This window comes from Elephantulus edwardii, unplaced genomic scaffold, assembly GCF_000299155.1.
Source record: "Elephantulus edwardii isolate Elephantulus edwardi_28Jun2011 unplaced genomic scaffold, EleEdw1.0 scaffold00099, whole genome shotgun sequence".
In the NCBI taxonomy this organism is placed as follows: domain Eukaryota; kingdom Metazoa; phylum Chordata; class Mammalia; order Macroscelidea; family Macroscelididae; genus Elephantulus; species Elephantulus edwardii.
Window position 1 is genome coordinate 7,077,785 of NW_006399849.1, and position 20,923 is coordinate 7,098,707.

Consider the following 20,923-nt stretch of genomic DNA (forward strand, 5'->3'; position numbering starts at 1 on the left):
AATAATGCTCCTATGAACATTGGTGGACAAATCACCATTTGTGCCTCACTTCTCATTTTCTCAAATTCCAAGCAGTGGAATAGCTGGGTCATATGGAATTTCTATGTTCGACTTTTTGTGGAAGCGCCAAACTGCCTTCCAGAATGGTTGTGCTATTTTAAAGTCCCACCAACAATGTATAAGAGTTCCTTTCCTACTTCATCCTCTCCAACATGTATTGCTTGCTGTCCTGTTAAACTTTGCCACTGTTACTGGAGTGAGATGTTACTTCATTATGGTTTTGATTTGCATCTCTCGTATTGCCAGTGATATTGAGCATTTCTTCTTCTGTTTATTGGCCTTTCAAATATCTCTCTCTGTGAAAATTCTTTACATATCTTCTGCCCATTTTGTAATTGGGTTATCAGTCTTTTTCTTCTAGAAGCCCAAGGGTATTTTGTAAACTTTCATTATGAGACTTGTCTGAGATGGCATTACAAAATGGTTGTTCTCAGTCTATAGGTTTTCTTTTTACCCTGTTGGAAAAAGTGTTTTATGCATACATGGATTTAATCTATAGATGGTCTTATTCATGAATTTTATCCTCTGGTTGTACATTTCTGGCTGTATTTGGCAGTCTCTTTATACTTTGCACTAGGCTGTCTAAGCTTGATCCCAGTTTGTTTCTTATGAGCTTTATGGTTTGGGGCTTTTCTCCCATATCTCTGTTCCACCTTGAGTTGATTTTTGTGTATGATGTGAGATATGGATCCTGAGATGACGTATTAATAATTATATATCCATTCTATGGTCTTTAGGAGGCAATGATAGGTCATTGTAAAGTTGTCAACTTCTTTGCTAGAAACTTGGTTTAATTTCTGGCCAATGCACAACATAGCCACATTCGTCTTTCAGTAGAGGATTGTGTGTTCCCTGTGGTACTGAACAGGCTGTGATGAAGTTTCCAGACTAACACAGAATTGAGAGAAAGGTCTGGCAATCTATATCTATATATTAGCAACTGAGAATCCCATGTATCACAAATGTCCGTTCCCTCTGTGCATGGACGTGCGATGAGCTGGGACAACATGTTAACAGCAACAAATAAACGTTATATTTAAACGTTAACAGGTTGCCAGTAAGTGGATTAGGGTTTTTAGAGAAAGTTTTTAGAATGTGTGGAACTTGGAGCAAGTGAAGTAAGAACAATATGGGGGCAGCAGCTCACATGTGTATGACAGGAAAGGAAGTGTCACCAAATTAAGTATCCTGACTAGGACAGAGAGGCGACGTAGGGATCTGAGCACAGAGGGCTGACCAATTAAGGAGAGCTTAATACACAACATTGGCTATTACAATCTGTCCTTATTGAGGACTTTTGCTTTCTAAAAATATAACCTGAAGTTATTTTTTAAGTCTTCCATGGAAGCTGACAGTATTTAAACAAAAAAACCCCAAAAACCTCTTTTCTTCCTAGTATGTATTAAAATTCCAAGAAGATGCTAAATACCAAGTCCATCCCACCCTATCAGGTTCTTTGGGAGGGGGGTTTGGTCTTTGGGTTTTTATTTGTTTGTTTGTTTTGTATGAGGAAGGGCTCTATTTACTCGTGGAGCAACGGCAGGACTATTATCAGTATGTTTCAGGATATGAAAAATGTCAACCCTCTGTATGGATTGCAAACCCTGTCCTATGAGTTACCACATTGGATGGTGCCAACCTTACTAATGTTGCTAATGTCCACCATTAGTATATCACACAGAAGTTTGACATGTTGTTGTTGTTGTTGTTGTTGTTATGCGCTATTGAGTCTCAATCAAATGTACAACAGCCCGGAAACCTGTTCTATCCTGTGACAACTTTACTGTCTCCGACACAACTACCCTAATTACCCCAGTCACTGAATCAATATGTTTCATTGATGGTCTCCCTCTCTTTCTCCGTCACTCCACCCATCCAAGCATCATGTCCCTCCTTGCAACATACCCAAAATATGTCATATGAAGCCTCAGAATCCTTACATCCAAGGAGCAGGCTGATTTCACCCTCTCTAGGACAAACCTGTTTGTTCTCCTTGCAGCTGATGGTATGTATATTCAAAACTCTTCTCCAGCACCACAGCTCAAAGGCATCAATTCTCTTTCTATCATTCCTAGTCATTGTCCAGTTCTCTGATGCATAGCAAGCAATTACGAAGAGTATGGCCTGGAACATGCACTGACATCGTTGTTCTTTGGTACTCTAGGGAAGTCCCTGACAGCCAAAACATTCTCAATGCATCTCTTGATTTCCTTGCTGCTGGTACTAAAAGTGTTGATTGTGGAGCTAAGCAAAGTGAAACTGTTAACAATGTCAGTCTCTTCACCATCCATCATGATGCTGCCAATTGACCCAGGAGTGAGAATTACTGCCCTAAAAAATACGAATGTAGAAGGCATAGTGATAAATTTCTCCTTGAAATTTTAATATAGAAAAGACAGAAAAAAAAACAACCACTTCAAATATTTGTCTTCCTTATTCAGTGTCCAACTTTCACATAAAAGTAATGGAAAATGCCATCTATATGAAATATATAGAGCAATGGAAACTGTCATGATTTGGGCAAGATGCACATAATTCTTTAAACTGGCAACCTTGTCTTTACCACTTTGCAGCAAATTGCTTAATATGATATATTTGTGTTTGTTTGTTTCTTAACTTCTGCTACCATGGTTGTAAATTGTGGAGTCAAGTACGATTAAATCATTGCCAACTTTAGTCTTTTCTCCACTGATGATGATATTGTGAGAATTTTTGCTTTTTTGGGGGGTTGAGATATAAGCCAAGTTGAAGGCTGTATTTTTTTTATCATCCTTAGAATGTGTTTCAAATCTTTTTCACTTTCTGTGAGCAAGAGTGTACTATTTGTATAATGTTGGTTAATCTTCCTCCAGTCTTGTTGCTACTTCTTTAAATAGCCCAGCTTCTCAAATTATTTGCTTGGCACACATATTGAATAGTATGTTACTCTTTTTGTTAAGTGTTGTCAAGTATTACTCCTAATGACCCCATGAAAAACAGATCTGAACCCTGTCTTAGATCTGAACATTGCATTGTGTCATCCTCATCCTCTCTGACATAGGTGAGCCCATTGCTGTAGTTACTGTGTCAATCCATCTCATTGATGGTTTTCTTGTTTTTCACTGATCTTTCCAAGCAATGTTGTGTAATGTCGAGTTGAAACCAACTCATAGCTGATCTCCAGTAGGTTTCCAGAGGCAATTAATCACAGGGGAGGAGTTTCCCCATGCTTCTCCCTTGGAACATCTTGTGGAATCGAACAGTGCACCTTCAGGATTGCAGCACAGTTTCTTGCCACTAGGCTACCCTTCTCAAAAAATGCCCGAAGTATGTGAGAAGAAGCTTTACAATCTTTGTCTCTAAGGAGCCTTCAGCCTGTACATCCTCCAGCACATACATATAACCTTGACACATAACTTTCCTGATTTTAAACCCTGTTATTTCCCCTAGTCTGTCTAAACGAATGCTTCTTGAGCTATGTAAAGGTTTAATTTTAGTGCCATTATGTGTTCTGGAATTCCTATTTTTCTCACTGTTATCAATACATTATTAGACGTTTCAAAAAATAGTTAATGTAGAATTTTAGCTTTGTGGGTATATTGATAACATGTAATCTGGGATTCTGACAGATTGATTTTGTTGTTTAACTACAGAGATTTTCTTTTAAATAAAAATGATAAATTTATGCTTAAACACTAAACCAATATTTCCTAGTCAGTCATCTTGGTGTCACCTTCTCTGACAAATGTCATCTGGCGTGGTCCACATTTTTGGCATCCCTCCACCTCCAATGATGCCATTAGCGGACACATGGCATCATGCATTTGTCAAAACCCACAGAACTGTACAACACAAAGGATCAATTCTAATCTAAACTGTCAACTTTAGTTAATAATGATGTAGCAAATAAAACTGAAGTACAGAATGTTAATAATAAGAGAAACGGTGTTGGGTGAGGGGAGGATATGTGAAGACTCTCTGTACTTTTGGTACAATTTTCCCATAAACCTAAAACGGCTCTGAAAATATTTTTTTAAAAAATATTAGTACTCTCCCAAACTTTTGTTTGAATTAAAAAAAAAAAAAAAGCTTGACTAGTTAACCTGTCTTAAAGTTCCAGCAGTACACCAATGTGTGACAGAGAATGAATGACGGACTTGCAGACATAGACAACTTAGAAGCTTAGTGTCATAACTATAAGGAAAGTAGTTTGTTCATGCTTACCTTAAGAGACTTGAGGTAAAAGGAGAGAAAATACACCTTTGGGTGTGACCAGGGGCGGAGCTGAAGGATTTGTTATGCTCCAGCACTACAGCCCTCTGGCTGGAGGAATGCCATACTACATTCATTTTCCAAGTTGTTTGGGTGGGTCACAATTGCACTTCAACATCCTGTCTGCAAATGCTAAATAAACACCGAGTTCACGTCAAACTACAGAACTAAGACCCAACGTACTAACCAACGTACTAATCATTTACGGAATCAAAATTCTTAAATTATTTTAGCTTGAAAACTCACACCCAGTAGAATTGAAATCGGCATGTCCAGAAGCATACCTACCGCTCCTTCTCTTAGGAACAGTTTAATCAGCTAACATGTTTACCATAAAATAATATTTATTATTATTATTAATTATTATTCCAGATGTAGACAGAAGGTCCAGGATGGGTCTTCAGAATAAGAAGAGATGATGCATATCTTCATTCCTTACTAAAAAATTAGCAAGGATGTGTATTGAAATCAATGATGTTTACATATCATTTCCCAAAAAATAAGGGTTAGAAAATGTTGTGTAAGGTAGCTGCCTCAGTGCATGCAGCCACTTGTCCAACAATAAATACATTTGGTATTTTTTTTTTAGTTAAAACATTCCAACACAAACCTGATGCAATCATGCCAGCTACACTCTGTTGACTTTTGTTGAGGCAGCCTGCATAGACTTCAACAATCTTGAGGTGTGACAGTTCATTCAAATGAATAGCTGGCAAGTCCTCAACTCCTCATAACTTTGCTTCTGAAAGAAAAATGGTAGTTTTCACTGAGGTGCTTAGAGAGAAGATGCCTTTTAAAAGAAATTAATAGATACACAAACAAGCAACTCGCTGGCGGGAGGCTTTGTTCCTTGTAAAGGTGCTCCTATAATCTTAACCCTGAATAACACAGACAGCTCATTTCCCCAGGAGGAAATGGTTTTGTAAGTTTTGAGAGGGCTCCTGGCTGCTTCGCTGATTTAAAGTCCTGGTCTGGCTGGGTCTGCCCTTGGCTTTGTACATTTCAGCAGTTGACGAGGCTGGGCTGGGCGCTGTGGTTTGTGTGTTGGTTTTTGTTGGTTTGGGTTTTTTCCCCCCTCCCTCACTTCCCTGCGATGTTTTGATCTGCCTTCCTACAGACGTCATACAGCCCTTGAGGAATAGTTTCTGCCTCATGAGATTGAGTGATAGTTCTCATTCACAAAGGCATACAGTCACATTTTAAGCAGGGGACAAAAACGGAAACAGCAGTCTCAGGTAAAAAGCAGACGGCCCAAGCGAAGTGTGGAAGGAAAGCTTTTGTTCCCTCTCTGCTCTCTTGGCGCCACCGACAAGCGTGTTTTCCTCTGGTCGCCCTGAAATGGAACTTCCCTGACAGCTCTGCGCTGGTTCACCGTAGCTCTGGGTCATTTTCTTTTCTCTCTGCCCAAGTACTTTTCAGAGTGTTGGAAACCTTTAAACCTGTTATTACTGAATTGCCAAAAGGAGATCAAGTGGCTCTTTCACGGAGCTGTTTTCCCTGGTGACCTAGATGAAGAATAGATTGAAAATTCAGTTCCTCCCTTGGCAATACCAGAGAAAAAAGAAGCTGTCACTTCAGAACAGCCTAGTGCTGGAGTAAATTCGGTCTGAGGGAGGAAAGCGCTCCAGCGTCTCACCGCCTTCCCTATGAGCCACCTTTGGAGCAGGAGGGGGACTGTTGGAAATTTGGATTTCTTTAAGCAGTCTGTCTTGGAAATGGAATATATATAAAGCCTTCTTTGCAGAAAGTCACCTCTAAAGTGTTAATCAGGATACTTGGAGACTTGTTTTTTCCCCTTCCAAAATGAGCATTATTATGAAGCCGAGATCCAGGTCTACAAGTTCCCTGAAGACTACAGACACAGTCTGGTAACGTGTTTTTTCTCTCATACTTTCTCTCCCCTTTTCCTTTTCGGTTTGACGTCTTCTGGAGTATTTAGTAATTATTGGTGAGGTTCAAGAATTAGTTGTGATACAAAAGCTTAGAGAAAGAGCACTGTATTGGACGTCCTCTCATTCTCTGTGTTGTGTCCCTTCTCTTCTGCCCTAACCAAAGTGGTGGTCCTGTTAACTCCCTGTGGGCTGGAGCCGTTCATCTGATGAGACAAGAAAGAAACTTGCAGCTCTGTTGGGAGTTCAGAAAATGAAACTTGCCCTGTTTCACTGTCTCATTCGGTTGCTTGTTTCCTCATCTTTTTTTACCCCCAGCTACATCAGCCAGCTGGTAGTTGGCTGGCTGTGCCTCTGTCTTTTTAAGTAATATCATAGCTTTTTTACCGCAAATGCATTAGAAGTTAAAAATGTTATGCATTATTAATACATATGTGCAGTCAACTTAGAATAACCTATGGAGCTAAATATATATGCGTGATAAACTTGAATTTAACCATGAGACTAAAGATGTACTGAGATATTATTCAAACATCTCCTGGGTGTTGTTAGTAATGTTCCATAGTAAAAATCTATTCTTTGCAATTATAATAGTTCCACTCCAATGAAGAGTATGTGGATTTAAGTTTATTCTTCTATTTCCCCAACATTAATTTGATATGATCATAAACATCTGGCCCATAAGGAATAGTTTCCCAACAAAGGAACTTTTGTGTTCAGAACAGTAATTGAGAGAATACTTTTATGGCTGTTATTTCAGAGGTTAATCTTAATTTAGCTTAGTGATTGGTGGTAAATAAATAACTAAGCCTGCTTCCTTAGAATGGGTGAAATATGCTTTAAATAGGGGGAATAAAGACAATGATTGAAGACAGGTGGGTGGGAATAGCATAATAGTAGGAGGTATGCAAAAGATATTATATATTATTAAAGGAAAAGTCAAACACACATATAAATACACAGATTATTTACATATGGAATTCTGCCCATGTTTATATGGTTGAATGTCTGTAGCCATTGTATTCATATTTTATACTGGATTAGAAGCTAATTTTTTTTCCTTCCAGTAAATAGTATTTTAGTATATTCTAATAGAATATGAAGGAGGAATGTCAATAAACTGTAGATAGACTTTGTCCTTTATGTCCTTGGTCATTCATTAAAAAGAATATCTATGATTAATCCTCTTTGAGTTTGTTTAAAGAAAGTTTGTATGTGCAAGTAAATTCATTCAGTGTTTTCCCTAACATAAGTTTTAGGGAAATTTGGAACCTAGTTTCTGAATTATAGCTATTGTAAGTTTCTGAGAACTATAATAAAACTTCATAAAATAAATGTTGATTTACTGTTTATACTCTGCTTACTAGAAAAGAAGTTCTGATATTTGAATAAGTGGAATTTAATAAACGTCTTTCCCTTTTCGCCTAACCTTCCATGATGCTTATTTCCAAATTGAAGATTCAACTCTAATAATTAGTTCACTTCACAAGACTAGTGACATTGGTGCACTTCTCTTGTCTGAGATTGTCACAGTCTATATTTATCCACTGTTATTCTATTTTAAATTGTATGACTTCTTTTTATAAGGATGGAGGGCTGGAATTTGAATGTACATGCAATTGTAAATAGGTATATCGCTGCATTTAATTTTAAATATTTTAAATAGTGTTGTGGCAGAATAATTTATAAGCAAGAAATAAGAGCCCTCATTATGTTAATGAGTCTTAAATTTAATTGAATTTTGTGGGCGTGTCTTCAGTTGCTAACCTTACATATGACTTTTTATTAACTCCCCAAATGTTCCACTCCTGTCTCAAATGACTTGAGGGCGTGGTTACAGTTTTTATATCCCTTTCATTATTCACATACTATACACAGCACGAATTTATTATATATAGGAGTCCCTTGGTTGTAAATGCTCAACTACTAGCCAGAAGGTCAATGGTTCAAGCCCATCTACAGAAACCTCAGAAGACAGGCCTAAAGATATCCTTCTGAAAAAGCACAGCCTTTAAAACGCATGGAGAATTCCGCACTGCAGCACACAGACCACTATGATTCTAGCAGTAATAGTACCAAATGTTCATATACAGTAACACTTCTATACACTATAAAGTAATTGTGTATATGTATTTATATACACTCATACTAGATTTATTTCAAATAAATAAAGCAGCCCTTCTCTCTGGACTTCTACACAGATCTAAGAGGCCTGCAGGCCTATGTCTTCTCCTCACCCGCCTTCCTGATTTGAATTCTCAACATTTTCTCTCCTTCGATGCATTTTCAAACACCTAAGCAAATTTCACCCTCTTTGAGAGCCACCTTCTCTTGAGAGACCCACAAGTTTAACAGTTATTCCTTTTTCACATGTTTCCCATTCCCCACCCCCAAAATTCTGGACTTAAAATCACTTTTGTAAGTCTTCTTGGAGACCCAGCTTTTGTCTTTATCGTGTTTAGTCTATTTATATAAATCTATGTTCTGGTCTATGGGGCCTTTTTCTCCAAAACCCATTTTCTCTCAATTGTCCAAAATTCAAGTGCTGCCATTTGGTAGTTTGTTATCTCTGAATTATGTAAGAATCCATTCATGTGGATTAATCCTCCATTTTTTTCTGCTTACGTCTCCTTAACTAGTGTACCATAAAGAGTAAGACATACCACACTACTTCCAATAAGCCCAATTGAATCCCTTGAGATACTTAATGTTTTAAGAGAAAGCGTCATGATAAACTCATTGTGGTAATTAATTTCACCTCCTCAAAAACCAGCTTGAGTTAGAAATGACATTTTATGATTTAGGAAAAAAATTCTGAAAAAGAAATTAATCTGTTTCCACTGAGGATCAGTGTCACAAACTTAGATTTTATTAATGAAGTAGGGAACTCTGGTGGATCTGAAAGAGAATTTCTGAGCTAACTGAAAGACCTTAATTTTCTAGTGGTTCTAATTCACTAGTCACTCCTAGGAATAAAAATGAGCAATCTCCTCCCAAGTATTTTATAACCTCTGAAAACCTGCTGGAGGGTCAACCATGAGTCGGTTCTGATCATATGACTAGAGGTAAAATGGAACTAAAAAAACCCACAAACCAAAAAACAAAAACCTAGTGAAGATTTTCTGTCTTTCTCTTTTAAAATTTAAGTCTGTATCATATATTTTAAAAATATAAATAATGCAGACATTAGCTTGTCTGTCTGTCTGTCAACTTATCTGTCCAGTCATTTATCTGTTGTTGTTGTGTACCATTGAGTTGCAACCAACCCATAGCCAACCCTCCAGTGCATTTTCAGAGGCAGTTAATTGCGTGGGAGGTGATTGCCAGTCCTTCTCCCACAGAGCAACTGGTAGATTTGAACTATGTGCCTTCAGATTGCACAAGAGCTTCTTGCCACGAGGCCACCAGAGAAAGCTCTTTATCAATCTGTTTAAACTATTTAATGTTCACAGTAGTGCAAATAAGCATTTCTAACAAATTATTTGCAAGTAAGTTGATTCAGAGTCATGGTGATCCCATGTATATGTGAGCAAACTTGCTTACAGTTTTCAGTGGTTGCCAAGGAACTTGTGGTGATCATGACTTTCCAGTTAGTAGTTCAGAACATTCTGGTGGCTTAGTGGCAAGAAGCTGCACTGCAATCCCAAAGGCGTGCGGTTCGAATCCACCAGCTACTCCATGAGAGAAGGATGGAAAATCTCCTCCCGTGCAATTAACTGCCTCTGAAAAACCTGCCAGAGGGTCAGCTATGGGCCGTTTGTACTCCGTGGTACACAACAAACAGCAGATTCAGGGCACTAACCACTGGCATCACCCGGGGACTCATTTCAAGAGGCAGATAAAAATGTTGGATGACTTTAATGCTTAGATGAAAAACTCATCTGAATTTTCCTCTCTGATTCTTCTGAATTTAACTCTCTTCTTCAGGCTGAAAAAAAAAAAATAAAACTAGGATTGGTTAAAAAAAAAAAAAAAAGATCTACTTGGCCCTGTGGTGGTGGCGTTGCCAAGGAGTTGTACTGGAACCCAAAGGTGGGACCTCTCTGGCAGTTTGAATGCACCAATAGTTCCAAGGGAGAGAGCTGGACGAAATTGACTAGATTAAGAAAAAGAAAATGTGTGACAATATTGAATAGTGTATTGGATGTTGGAAAGGATATATTACTGGTAACTTTCAATTCTGCTTTCAACAATTCTTATTTTCAATTTCATTTACAAATCTTAAATACATGTAAGTACTACTTTTTTAATTTCCTTTTTTATTTACCATATCAACATTTTTGTGTTTCTTCCATAATACGTCTATCATTTTATTCTGTTTTCATTTATAAACGGGATCTCTGCTAAGAAGTATGCACAAAATTGCTCATATACTCTAGTTAACAACTCTGAGAAAAAAAGAGTTGCTGAAGTGAGTTTTAGAGATGAAGGGATGAGCCTGAGAGGAGAATTGTGGGCTGTCCTCAATTGATGAAATTTTCAGGTTACCAGGCAACCCCACTTGAGACTTTCTTTTCATACCTCTTATCATTACTAGTATGTGTAATTGTGTCAAAATGTACAATGCATATACACATGTATAAATGTATGCACTTGGCAATGTGTAATTTGCTTTTGTTTTCCTTCTTAGATGTTCTATTTTATAGTTAACTGGAATACTGCCATACTTTTTAAAGATGCTAATAAGAACAGACAATAACAGAAAACTAGTATTGACTTATGTCAGAACTGACTGATGTCAGAACTAATTTAATGGGGAGTTGTGGCAATCACACTCCCTTATAAACCAAGGACTGCCAGTAATTTAGGTATGGCCAAGGAAGCCTGAGATTAGAACTCAAATCTATCTGGTGTGATAATACACAACTGATCCTTGAACGTGTGTCGGTTTAAAACAGGAAGCCCAGTCATCAAAGAAGTTTCCCTCCCTTCCCGCCTTCCCTGTTGCTATTAGTCCAACAGTGAGCTCAGGTGTTTCAGGGTATCCATTTAAAAGCCATGTGATGCTAATCATCTCCACATGGCCCATCTCCCTCTCCAGGGAGAGACAAACTGGTCTTGCAGAAATGATTAGTAACAGTTACAGGTCGCCACTATAGCAACAGGAAAAATAAACCGTGTGTGTGTGTGTGTGTGTGTGTGTGTGTGTGTGTGTGTGCGCGCGCGCACACGCTCGCACATGTGTGCACGCGTGGTGGCTGTTCAAGGGTCAGCTGTAAACTATATGCAGATTTTTGTACTGCATTCAAGGTCAGCACCTCTAACCTCCTTGTTGTTCAAGAACTGGCCACATGCGCTGTCTCAATGTGTGTCCTTCCTCTCTGTATGTTGGCATAATTTCATTTTTGTAACTCTAAATGTGTCCATCTTGTGACTATATCTCAATACATTGCACTACTGGGTTAAGTTTTGAGTGATACTAGAACTTGGAAAGTTCTCTGGGTTAGAGAATTCTGATGGGCTTGGTGGCGTTGCCCGCAGGGAGTGGTGCTGCTAACGCAGGTGTAGCACGTCTCTCCGGCTCTGGATCCACCAGTTGCTCCAAGGGCGAAATATGGGCATTCTCCTCGTGAGGGAATTTTTTCGCCTTTGAAAAACCACTGGCGGCTGTGAGTCAGTTGTGACTTCCTAGCAAGGAGTTTGCCTTTTTTGAGTTTTGAGATAGCCTATGAAATTTAAAGCTGATGTTGCATGCAAATTGGCACTTTGAAAGAGTCATGCAGTTCCAGGCACTGGCTCATTGTATTCTCATCTGGGAGCACAGAAGGTCATCTAGTCCCCATGATAGGGGAATAACGAGCAGAGGTCAATGCTTGCTACTTTGGAATAAATCACCTTTCAAATTAGGCTAGTGATGTAGCTTTTTGCTCGGAAAGCTCTACAGTGCTACAGATTAGAAATAAATATGATGTTTCACACTTCTCTGAAATTTTATGTCAGCCTTTGAAAAGGTACACAATTCCCTTCCTGTATATCACCTTGTTATTTTGTGCCCTTGAATTGAGTACAATAGCAGACCTACAACAACAAATCTTAAACTGTCCTCTCGGTGCCATCCTTGTTATCACTGATACATGTGAACCCATTGCTGCAGTCATTGTGTCAGTCTGTCTCACTGAGTGTCTTCCTCTCTTTCACTTCCCTCTGCCTTCCTAAGTGTGACTTCTTTTCCAAGGATGAGCCCCTCCTAACAACATGCCCAAAGTGTGTGAGACAAAGCTTTATCATCCTTGCCTCCAAGGAGGACTCTGGTGGTCATGCTTTCTCCAAGGCAGATCTATTTGTTATTTCACTAGTCCGTGGGATATTTAGTACTTTCCTCTAAACCCACAGCTCGAAAGTATCTTATCTTGGAAATTTCTAAATGGGAAAGCATTGAGTTTGCCTGTTTTGTGCATGTTGTTGTTGGTGGTGGTATGTACCATCAAACTGAAATCGACCCATAGCTGATTCTCAAGCTGGTTTTCAGAAGCAGTTAATCGTGTGGGAGGAGATTGCCTCTCCTTTTCTCATGAAGCATCTGGTGGATTCAAACCATATATGCCTTTGGTTTCTTACCATTAGGTCACCAGAGCTTCCTACATAGCTATTATAACTTTGGGGTACTCTGGTGACATAGTCTGTAATGAGTTATACACTACTAAACGGAGGCTGCTTGTCTCTGGTGGTTCAAATCTGCCATCAGCTCAGAGAGAAAGATGGGCCGTTTCCTCCCACGGGATTTATAACCTCAGACACCTAATGCAGGGTCTCTGTGAGATGAACCGACCGGACAGCAGTGAGGAAGAGAAAATATAATTTTGATTCAACTTACTTTTAAGGGCAATTTAGTGTTTGGGCCACACAATGAATGTTTTTGATGGCAATTGGTAGCTAAATTAATTATCCCTGTTGACTAAAGATGGGATGTTGTCAGGGGAAATGGTTGAGATACCTTAGTTACTACTAGTTACTATATTAAACATGATTGCAGAAACCGATTAGGTCACATGTTTACCGTTTAAAGTTGCAAATTATGTGATTCATTGGAAAAAGTGTTCATCCACATCAAGTTGCTTTGTGTCCATGGAAAATCTACTTAGACTCTCTGTAGTTCCGTCTCCTGACCTATAAAATAAAGAAAGTGAAATTATTGAGTAGTAAACATTCCTCCCTCCTGCCAGTAGGGTACTGCTTTGGCATATGAAGTGTGATTTGGAATCAGTATGTAAAATGTCATAGCTCATTCTTTTTGACAGCTGCTGAGTCAGAAGAGACTCACAGCTGTGGGTTTCCAGGGATATAAATCACACGGGAGCCTGCCCAGATTTTTCTTTCAAAGCTAATGCTGGATTTGAACCTGCAGAAAGGCTCAACTTTTAGATCAACAGCTCTACCCCCTACCAACTTCACTACCAGAGCTTCTATATGTGTTTATGCCTGTATATAAATAAACAACATAGTTATGTATATAGAATATTTACAGATGTGAAAGAATTAGAATTATACGTATGTTAGTTATAGAGACATAATCTTAGAAAAGCATGTATTTATCGGAAACATATGTAGCAGTTAAACCGTACACACTATTAACAGCGCTTGCCCCAGTCATTCTCCTTGCACTAACTCCAGGGTTTCAAGGAATGTAGTTTGTAAACCAATAAGTTAATAAACTACTTCAATCCTTTATAACTCCACAATTTGTGTGACTCCTCACTGGAGCTGTGTCATCAGGGAGGAGGCCAATAAGCAGGTGCTTCCCGACCTACTGAGGTCAATTCTGATGCATGATGACTTTCGATTGGGTTTTCAATGTAAACCTTTACAGGAGAATCTTTCTCATCTAAAGAGGCTGGTGGATTTGAACCACTAACTTGACAGTTAACAGCCCAACCATAGAAGTAGGCGTCCATCCTCCAGCACCCTACCTGGTTTAATCACACTGCCATCTTGTGGGGCAAAGCTGCTGTTTAAGGACTTGAATTTAAAGGATGAGGAAGTCCCAGCAAATGTCTCCAATTTCCTGCTCCCTAGGAGGGAGACAAAGAACTTAGAAAATAGAAACTAAATTTAAAATATATATACCTTGAGGATCACAACTACTAACCTTCCCTACAGGAAATGATCCTGTACTTTACAACCCACACAGTTTAAGTTCTTGTTTATATCTAATACTAATCTCCCTTGCTTAAATTTTAACCCATTTCCTTTTCGTTATCAGTGGAGATGGTGATAAAAAAATCAATAGATAAGGAGATTCCGCTTTATGGCATTTGAAAACTGCTTGTAAATAAATTCTTAGTCTTTTTAAAAATATTATCCCAGAAGCTCTGCTAAAGAAGGAGGGGCAATCTCCTTCTGTACCAGTCAGATCTGATTTGATGATACACACACAAAAAAATAATAAAAGAAATAAAATTTTGGCAAGCTCTGGTGGCCTAGTGGCAAGGAGTTGCACTGCAATCCCTCAGGTGATTGGTTCAAATCCACCAGGTGCTCTGCTGAAGAAGGTGGGACAATCTCCTCATGTATCAGATCTGATTTTGATGGTATACACAAAAAAATAATAAAAAACCCAAAAACAAACAAAATCTTATCCAGCAAAATATTCGTGGCTATACTGGAAAGGAGGTGACACAAGAATGGTTTGTGAAAATAAATATTTAGAAAGGAATTTCCCGAGTGAAATAGTTTTCTGTGATTATTACAGAAGAACATTTCCATGTAGCCAATCATCCTTCTTGTTTAAAAATTATCAAGATCAGAAAACACAGGCTCTTTTACTTTAACATACACAAAGTATTCACATGCATGCCTTTGTTCTCGTTAGGTAGCTTCACACTGAGTACAACCCATAGAAACCCTGTGAACAACAGATCTGAACCCTTTCCTGTCCTGTGCCATCCTCACAATCTCTGACACACCCAAGCCCATTGCAGCAATAGCTGTGTCAATCCACCTGCCTGAGGGTCTTTTCCTCCTATTCCATCCCTCCACCTTTCCAAGAATGATGACTCTTTTCAACGAATAACCTCACAACATGACCAAAATACATGAATCAGAACTTGATCATCTCTGTCTCCAAGGAGCACTCTGCCTGCACCTTCTCTAAGACATATCTGTCTGTTCTTTTCTCACTCCATGGAATTTTTAGCACTCATCTTCAACATCATTCTTCTTCTATTATCCTTATTCATTGCCCAGCTCTCCAGTGAAAAGTAAGTAACTGAAAAGATCATGGCTCGAATCAGGAACACTTTAGTCCTCACCCTGATATCATGCTCCTCAATAATTTCAGGAGGTCCCTGACCACACACAGCTTTTCTCACTGTAATACTTTTCCTGATCTCCTGACTGCTGGTAACAGGTCTATTGACTGTGGATCCAAATAAAATGAAATAAGTATTGACAGTTCCAGTCTTTTCTCCATCGATCATGATGTTGCCTTTTGGTCCAATGTTGAGTATTTTTGCTTTCTTGATACTGAGATAAAATCTATGTTGAAGGGTACAGTGTATAACCTTCTGCAGCAAGTCCTTCAAGTCTTCCTCACTTTCAACAATCATGATTGTGCTATCTGCATTAATGAAGGTTATTGTTGTGTCTTCCTCCAGTCTTAATATCACATTCTTTTTCATAAAGCCCAGCTTCTCGAATAAGTTGCTCAACATATAGATTAAATACGTGTAGAGATAGGACATAACACTGATGTACACTTTAAGCCACATAATGTTCTCTTACTTTATTCGCCCAGTAGCTTCTTGGTCTAGGATAGGTTTCACCGAAGCACAATTAATTGCCCTGAGATTCTCATTCTTCTCAGTATTCACCATCATTTGTCATGATCCACACAGTCAAATGCCTTTGTCTAGCTAATAAAACATAAATAGAATTTATTTTATTTTCTTTGCTTTCAGCCATGACCATCTGATATCCTTTGTGTCACTGCCTCTTCGAAATCCAGCTTGAATGTCAGGCAGTTTTCTGTCAATGTATTTTTTAGGCATGGTCTTCAGCAGTATTTTGCTTGCATGTGATAATACTGATAGAGTTCAATAATTTCCACATTTTGTTAGATCTCCTTTCTTTGGGATGAGAACAAATATGAATCTCTTCCAGGCAGTTGGTCAGGCAGCTGTCCTCCAAATTCCCTGGGGTAGACTGGTGAGAGCATCCAGAGTTGCTGCATCTGTCTTTTGAAGGACTTCAATTGGTATCTCATTGATTCCTGGGAACTTATCTTTGCCAATGCTGCCACTGAAGCTCGAACTCCTTCCTTCATTTCCATTGGCTCCTGATCATGTGATACTTCCTGAAATATTTTCGTGTCAGCCTATTCTTTTTGGAACAGTGATTCTGTGTATTCCCAGCATTTCTTTTGATGCTTACTGGGTCATTCAAGATTTTGCTCATAGCATCTCTAAGTATTTCAAGAGACTTGAATATGCTTTTCAGTTCTTTCAGCTAGAGAAATGCTGAGTTCTTCCCTTTTTATTCTCCAATTCTGTGTCTCTACACATTCCATTATAGTAGTTTGTTTTGCCTTCTCTAGCTACCCTTTGAGATCTTCTGTTTAGCTCTTTTACTTCAGCCTCCCTTCCCTTAGTTTGGCTTCCCAATGATCTAGGGCAATTTTTAGGATAGATATAGATAAATAGATATAGCTAGATAGATACAGAGAAAGAGAGAGAGAGAAAGGGAGAGAGACATAGAGATAGAGAAAGAGAGAGAGAGAGATGTTATGAGTTGACTACAACTTATAAACTTATAACAACCTTATGAACAATGGTTCTGAACCTTGTCCTATCCTAAGCAAACCTCACCATTACTTTAACCCAGACCCTGTTGCCACAGTCACTACGTCAACCCATTTCATCTAGTATGTTTTTCCCCAGTGCTGACAATATCATGCTTTTCACACATATGATTTGCCTTAAGGTTTTCTTTCCATGGTTTTCCCTAATTCAGTCACTAAATTGTCATTTGTACATTTCCTCGACTAGGGCTAGATTATTCCTTTCTCCTTTTAACTTGGCACATCTCAAGAACATGCTTGCTCTATTCCTTCCTGAAACTAGCTGCCTTCTTTTCTAAAATTTACATACAAGCCATCCAGAACGGGTCCTACAGATGTGTTAAGAAATAGAAACTGCACTTTGACACACATCTGTCCCTTAGAGACCTGACTCGTTCATGATAAGTTTCGTTTATTGACCCTCTTCCTCTGATCAGACTCTAAGTTGAGTTGTCTTCTTCCTCTCTGGTGTTTGACCATTTTGTAGAACTATAAAAATTTTGAAAATAAAAGGACCACAGCGAATAATGTCTCATCTAATTCTCATCTACCTCTACTCCTATTTTGAAGCTGGAAAAATTTTACTACTCTTTTAACATTAAAGAAGAAAATAAAATTTTTAGAAACTGTGCCAATTGTAATGTTATAAAAGAAAAAAAAAGAGATTTTGTAACTAAAAAAATGAAATCTGTAGTCAACTAGAAAATGAAATACAAAGTCTATCGTACAAGTACATAAAGGCAGTTCTGTTAATTTGTTTAATCTTCCAGTGTAATTATTTTTAGAAATTTATCATCATAAAATATTAGAAAACATTTACCAGTTCAACCCCTTTCACCCATATTCTTTGTGTTGTGCATTTATCACCACTATTCATTCCCATATTTCCGCATCTCATTTGATTACAGTGCAATACCCTTTAATCAGTGACTTCCAATTAACCCCCACCTGCTCCTGATCACCTTTAATCTGTTTTAGTCTCTATGTACCTGTCTATGCTGAATATATCTTATAAGTCAAAGCAGACAATATTTGTCCTTTGAGTCTGACTCATTTAACATAAGTACTTAAAATTCATCTATGTTGTAATATGTATTAGAACTTTATTTCTCTTTATAACTAAATAGAAAACCTTCCTGAGTCCTACAGTAGCATGTACCAGTTACCCTCTCACAGTGTGGAATGGACATTAGGTTGTCCATAAGATGGATTAACTCTGCTGTGAACTTACTGTGTTACGTCGAGCCTTGGTCCAGTGTTCTGAAACATAACCAGACTTCTGGGACTCGCCCTCCAGATAGTATTCCATGACTCTGTTACAACCCATATGATAATGTAATTCTCTGAGATTACATGACACTACATGGCAATTTTACCATGACTTATCAAACAAAGTGGCTGGAGGACTATGCACAGATCTGTAGATGCTTAACTTTCATGTAATATAACATTTTTACCCAGATGTATAAACAGTGGAATGCGTTAGATTTTCTGTAACTCCTATAGCTAAATAAATAGTTGAATGCATATCTTGAAATCTTAATCTTCCTCCGTCTTTAGCAGAAATATGAATAGTGACTCTCACTCTTTGTTGTCCAGTCAAAACTGACTTGATTCTGAGACGGTAAATTCCACAGGAGATTTCCCACCTTCATTATACAGAGCCCCTGGCAGATTCAAATCACAGCATTTTGATTGATTTGCTACACAACCCTCTATGGCCTAGGCTATGGGGTTTACTGTGTGTTGTGTTTATACTATGTGCCTGACACTATGTTATGCTCAGAACAAGAATTATCCTATCAGGTCCTTATAAATCCTGTGAGACAAAGATTCTTACTATTTGAATGTTACAAATGATAGAAACTTATAGATAGTGAGGATTGGTGGAAGATCTGTCAACAATCTGCGTTATGCAGATGACACAACCCTGCTCGCTGAAACTGAGGAGGACCTCATGCACTTACTGCAGAGGGTCAAGGACTGCAGCCTTCAATATGGACTGAGGCTCAATGTCAAGAAGACAAAAATTCTCACCACTGGACCAATCGGTAGCATCAGGATGGATGGTGAAGAGATTGAGACTGTTCACAGCTTCAGTTTGCTCGGCTCCACAGTCAACACTCTTGGCACCAGCAGCCAGGAAATCAAAAAAACGTATTGCGATGGGAAAGTCTGCGGTTAGGGACCTCTCTAAAGTACTCAAGAGCAACGGTGTCTCTTTGGAGACAAAGGTGTGCCTGATACAGGCCGTGGTCTTTGCAATCACTTGCTATGCATTAGAGAGCTGGACAGTTACTAGGGAGGACAGAAGGAGAATTGATGCCTTTGAACTGTGGTGCTGGAGAAGAGTGTTGAATGTACCATGGACTGCCAAGAAAACAAACAGATTCAACCAAGAGAGGGTTAAACCAGGCTGCTCCTTGGAGGCAAAGATTCTGGGGCTTCGTTTGACATACTTTGGACATGTTTCAAGGAGAGACAGGTCTTTGGAGAGGGACATCATGCTGGGTAGAGTAGAGGGACAGCACAGGAGGGGAAGACCCTCTATGAGGTGGATTGATTCAGTGACTGGGGTAATCGGGATGGGTGTGTCAGAGGCAATGCGGTTGGCGCAGGATAGAGCAGGGTTTAGGGCTGTTGTACATAGGGTCGCTATGAGTTGCAAACGACTCCACGGCACATAACAACAATAGTCAAGTAAATGGATTTACCCAAAATTGAAGGGCAAGTAAATGAATTGTGAAATTTGTACTCCTGTAAAATAAGATCTTCCCTTCAGTGATGATCCATGTATTTATGTTGTGAGTGTGTGAGGGTTCAAAAAGTGCTTTGCATATTAGCCAATTTCTGGTGAATGTCCAGGGAAGATTAGTTTGCATTGTTATGGTTTAGAGTTTTGTGTATTAGGGTGTTTGATTTAAGTGATCAAGGAATATACAAAGGGTGAAACTGACTCAAATAACAGAAATGATAAATAAAAAACTTCATAAAAGTGGTTTTCTTGGACACATTTTAAATACTGAGATTTTAGATAGAGGTTAATGTTCTAAATAAATTCTATAAACACTGAGATTCATAGAATACAGGCTTCTAGTCAGATGTGTCAAAAAGTGGTGATCCCAAATGAAAGGTTATCAGTTAGAATCTTGTGATTCCTGTCTCACACTCTCTCATTGCCCTCCAGCTGGGATGGACTCCTAGCTAAGCCTCCCCGGGGCTGGAGTGGTGTAGGGCTGGCAGTGTCCGTAGCTGCAAGTCACACTGATGAGATTGCTCATCTTTCTCCTCAGGAACCTCTGGTAGATTTGAACTGCCAGAGAGGGGAATGCTTTGGGTTATCAACACAACTCTTGACAGAATGAATAAAAAAGTCTGAATCCTGTATAGGAGCCACTCTAGGCAGTAGTTATTTTGAAATGAAGGTGTTGGTGGTTGTTATTGGATGTTGTGAACTTGGTCCACCTTGAGAACAACAGAGTGAAACTATGGCTAATCAGGCTCCATCCTCAACCTGTTCTTTACTTGAGCCCACTGACTGCCACTGTGTCAGTCGGAGTTGTTGAAGGTCTTCTTCCCATTATCCCTAGTTACATACTGATAAAGAAGCCTGGCTATTTGGGGCTGCCTAGTGGTTCAGTGTTACTGAGTCTCACAGGCAGACCTTCCCTCTCTCTCCAGTGCGCCCCATGCCCCACCTCGCTCTCCTCTAGTTATAAAGTGCTCTCTTGCTCCTGCAATCATAGATCCTTATCTCCTTATTCAAGTTGAGTTCCAGCCTCCTTGCCAGGCCCAGATCAGACGGGACTCCTGATTCATTGACCCTACTAGAGTAGCTCAGTTGAAGGGCCTTAAGTTTCTTCCTCTCATCATTTTTTAAAAAAATAATTTTAATGAGCATTTACAGAGATTTTGGATTTCCATTCATTCATTGCTGCACTTCTCTCCC

At 38.9% G+C, this 20,923-nt stretch overlaps 1 protein-coding gene across 7 annotated transcripts in view; it reads left to right on the forward strand.

Annotated features, from left to right (window-relative positions):
• PDE4D (phosphodiesterase 4D, cAMP-specific) overlaps positions 1-20,923 on the forward strand; it is a 2,352,803-nt gene that overhangs the window by 1,951,206 nt on the left and 380,674 nt on the right. Inside the window, exon 1 of one of the 7 annotated variants that reach the window (XM_006891517.1) lies at positions 5,391-6,179. The exons of the other annotated variants lie outside the window; for them this stretch is intronic. Within the exon in view, the coding sequence (XP_006891579.1) occupies positions 6,115-6,179 (65 nt within the window). The 5' untranslated portion in view covers positions 5,391-6,114. Of the gene's footprint in view, positions 1-5,390; positions 6,180-20,923 lie in introns of those variants that run through there. 7 annotated transcript variants of the gene reach the window in all.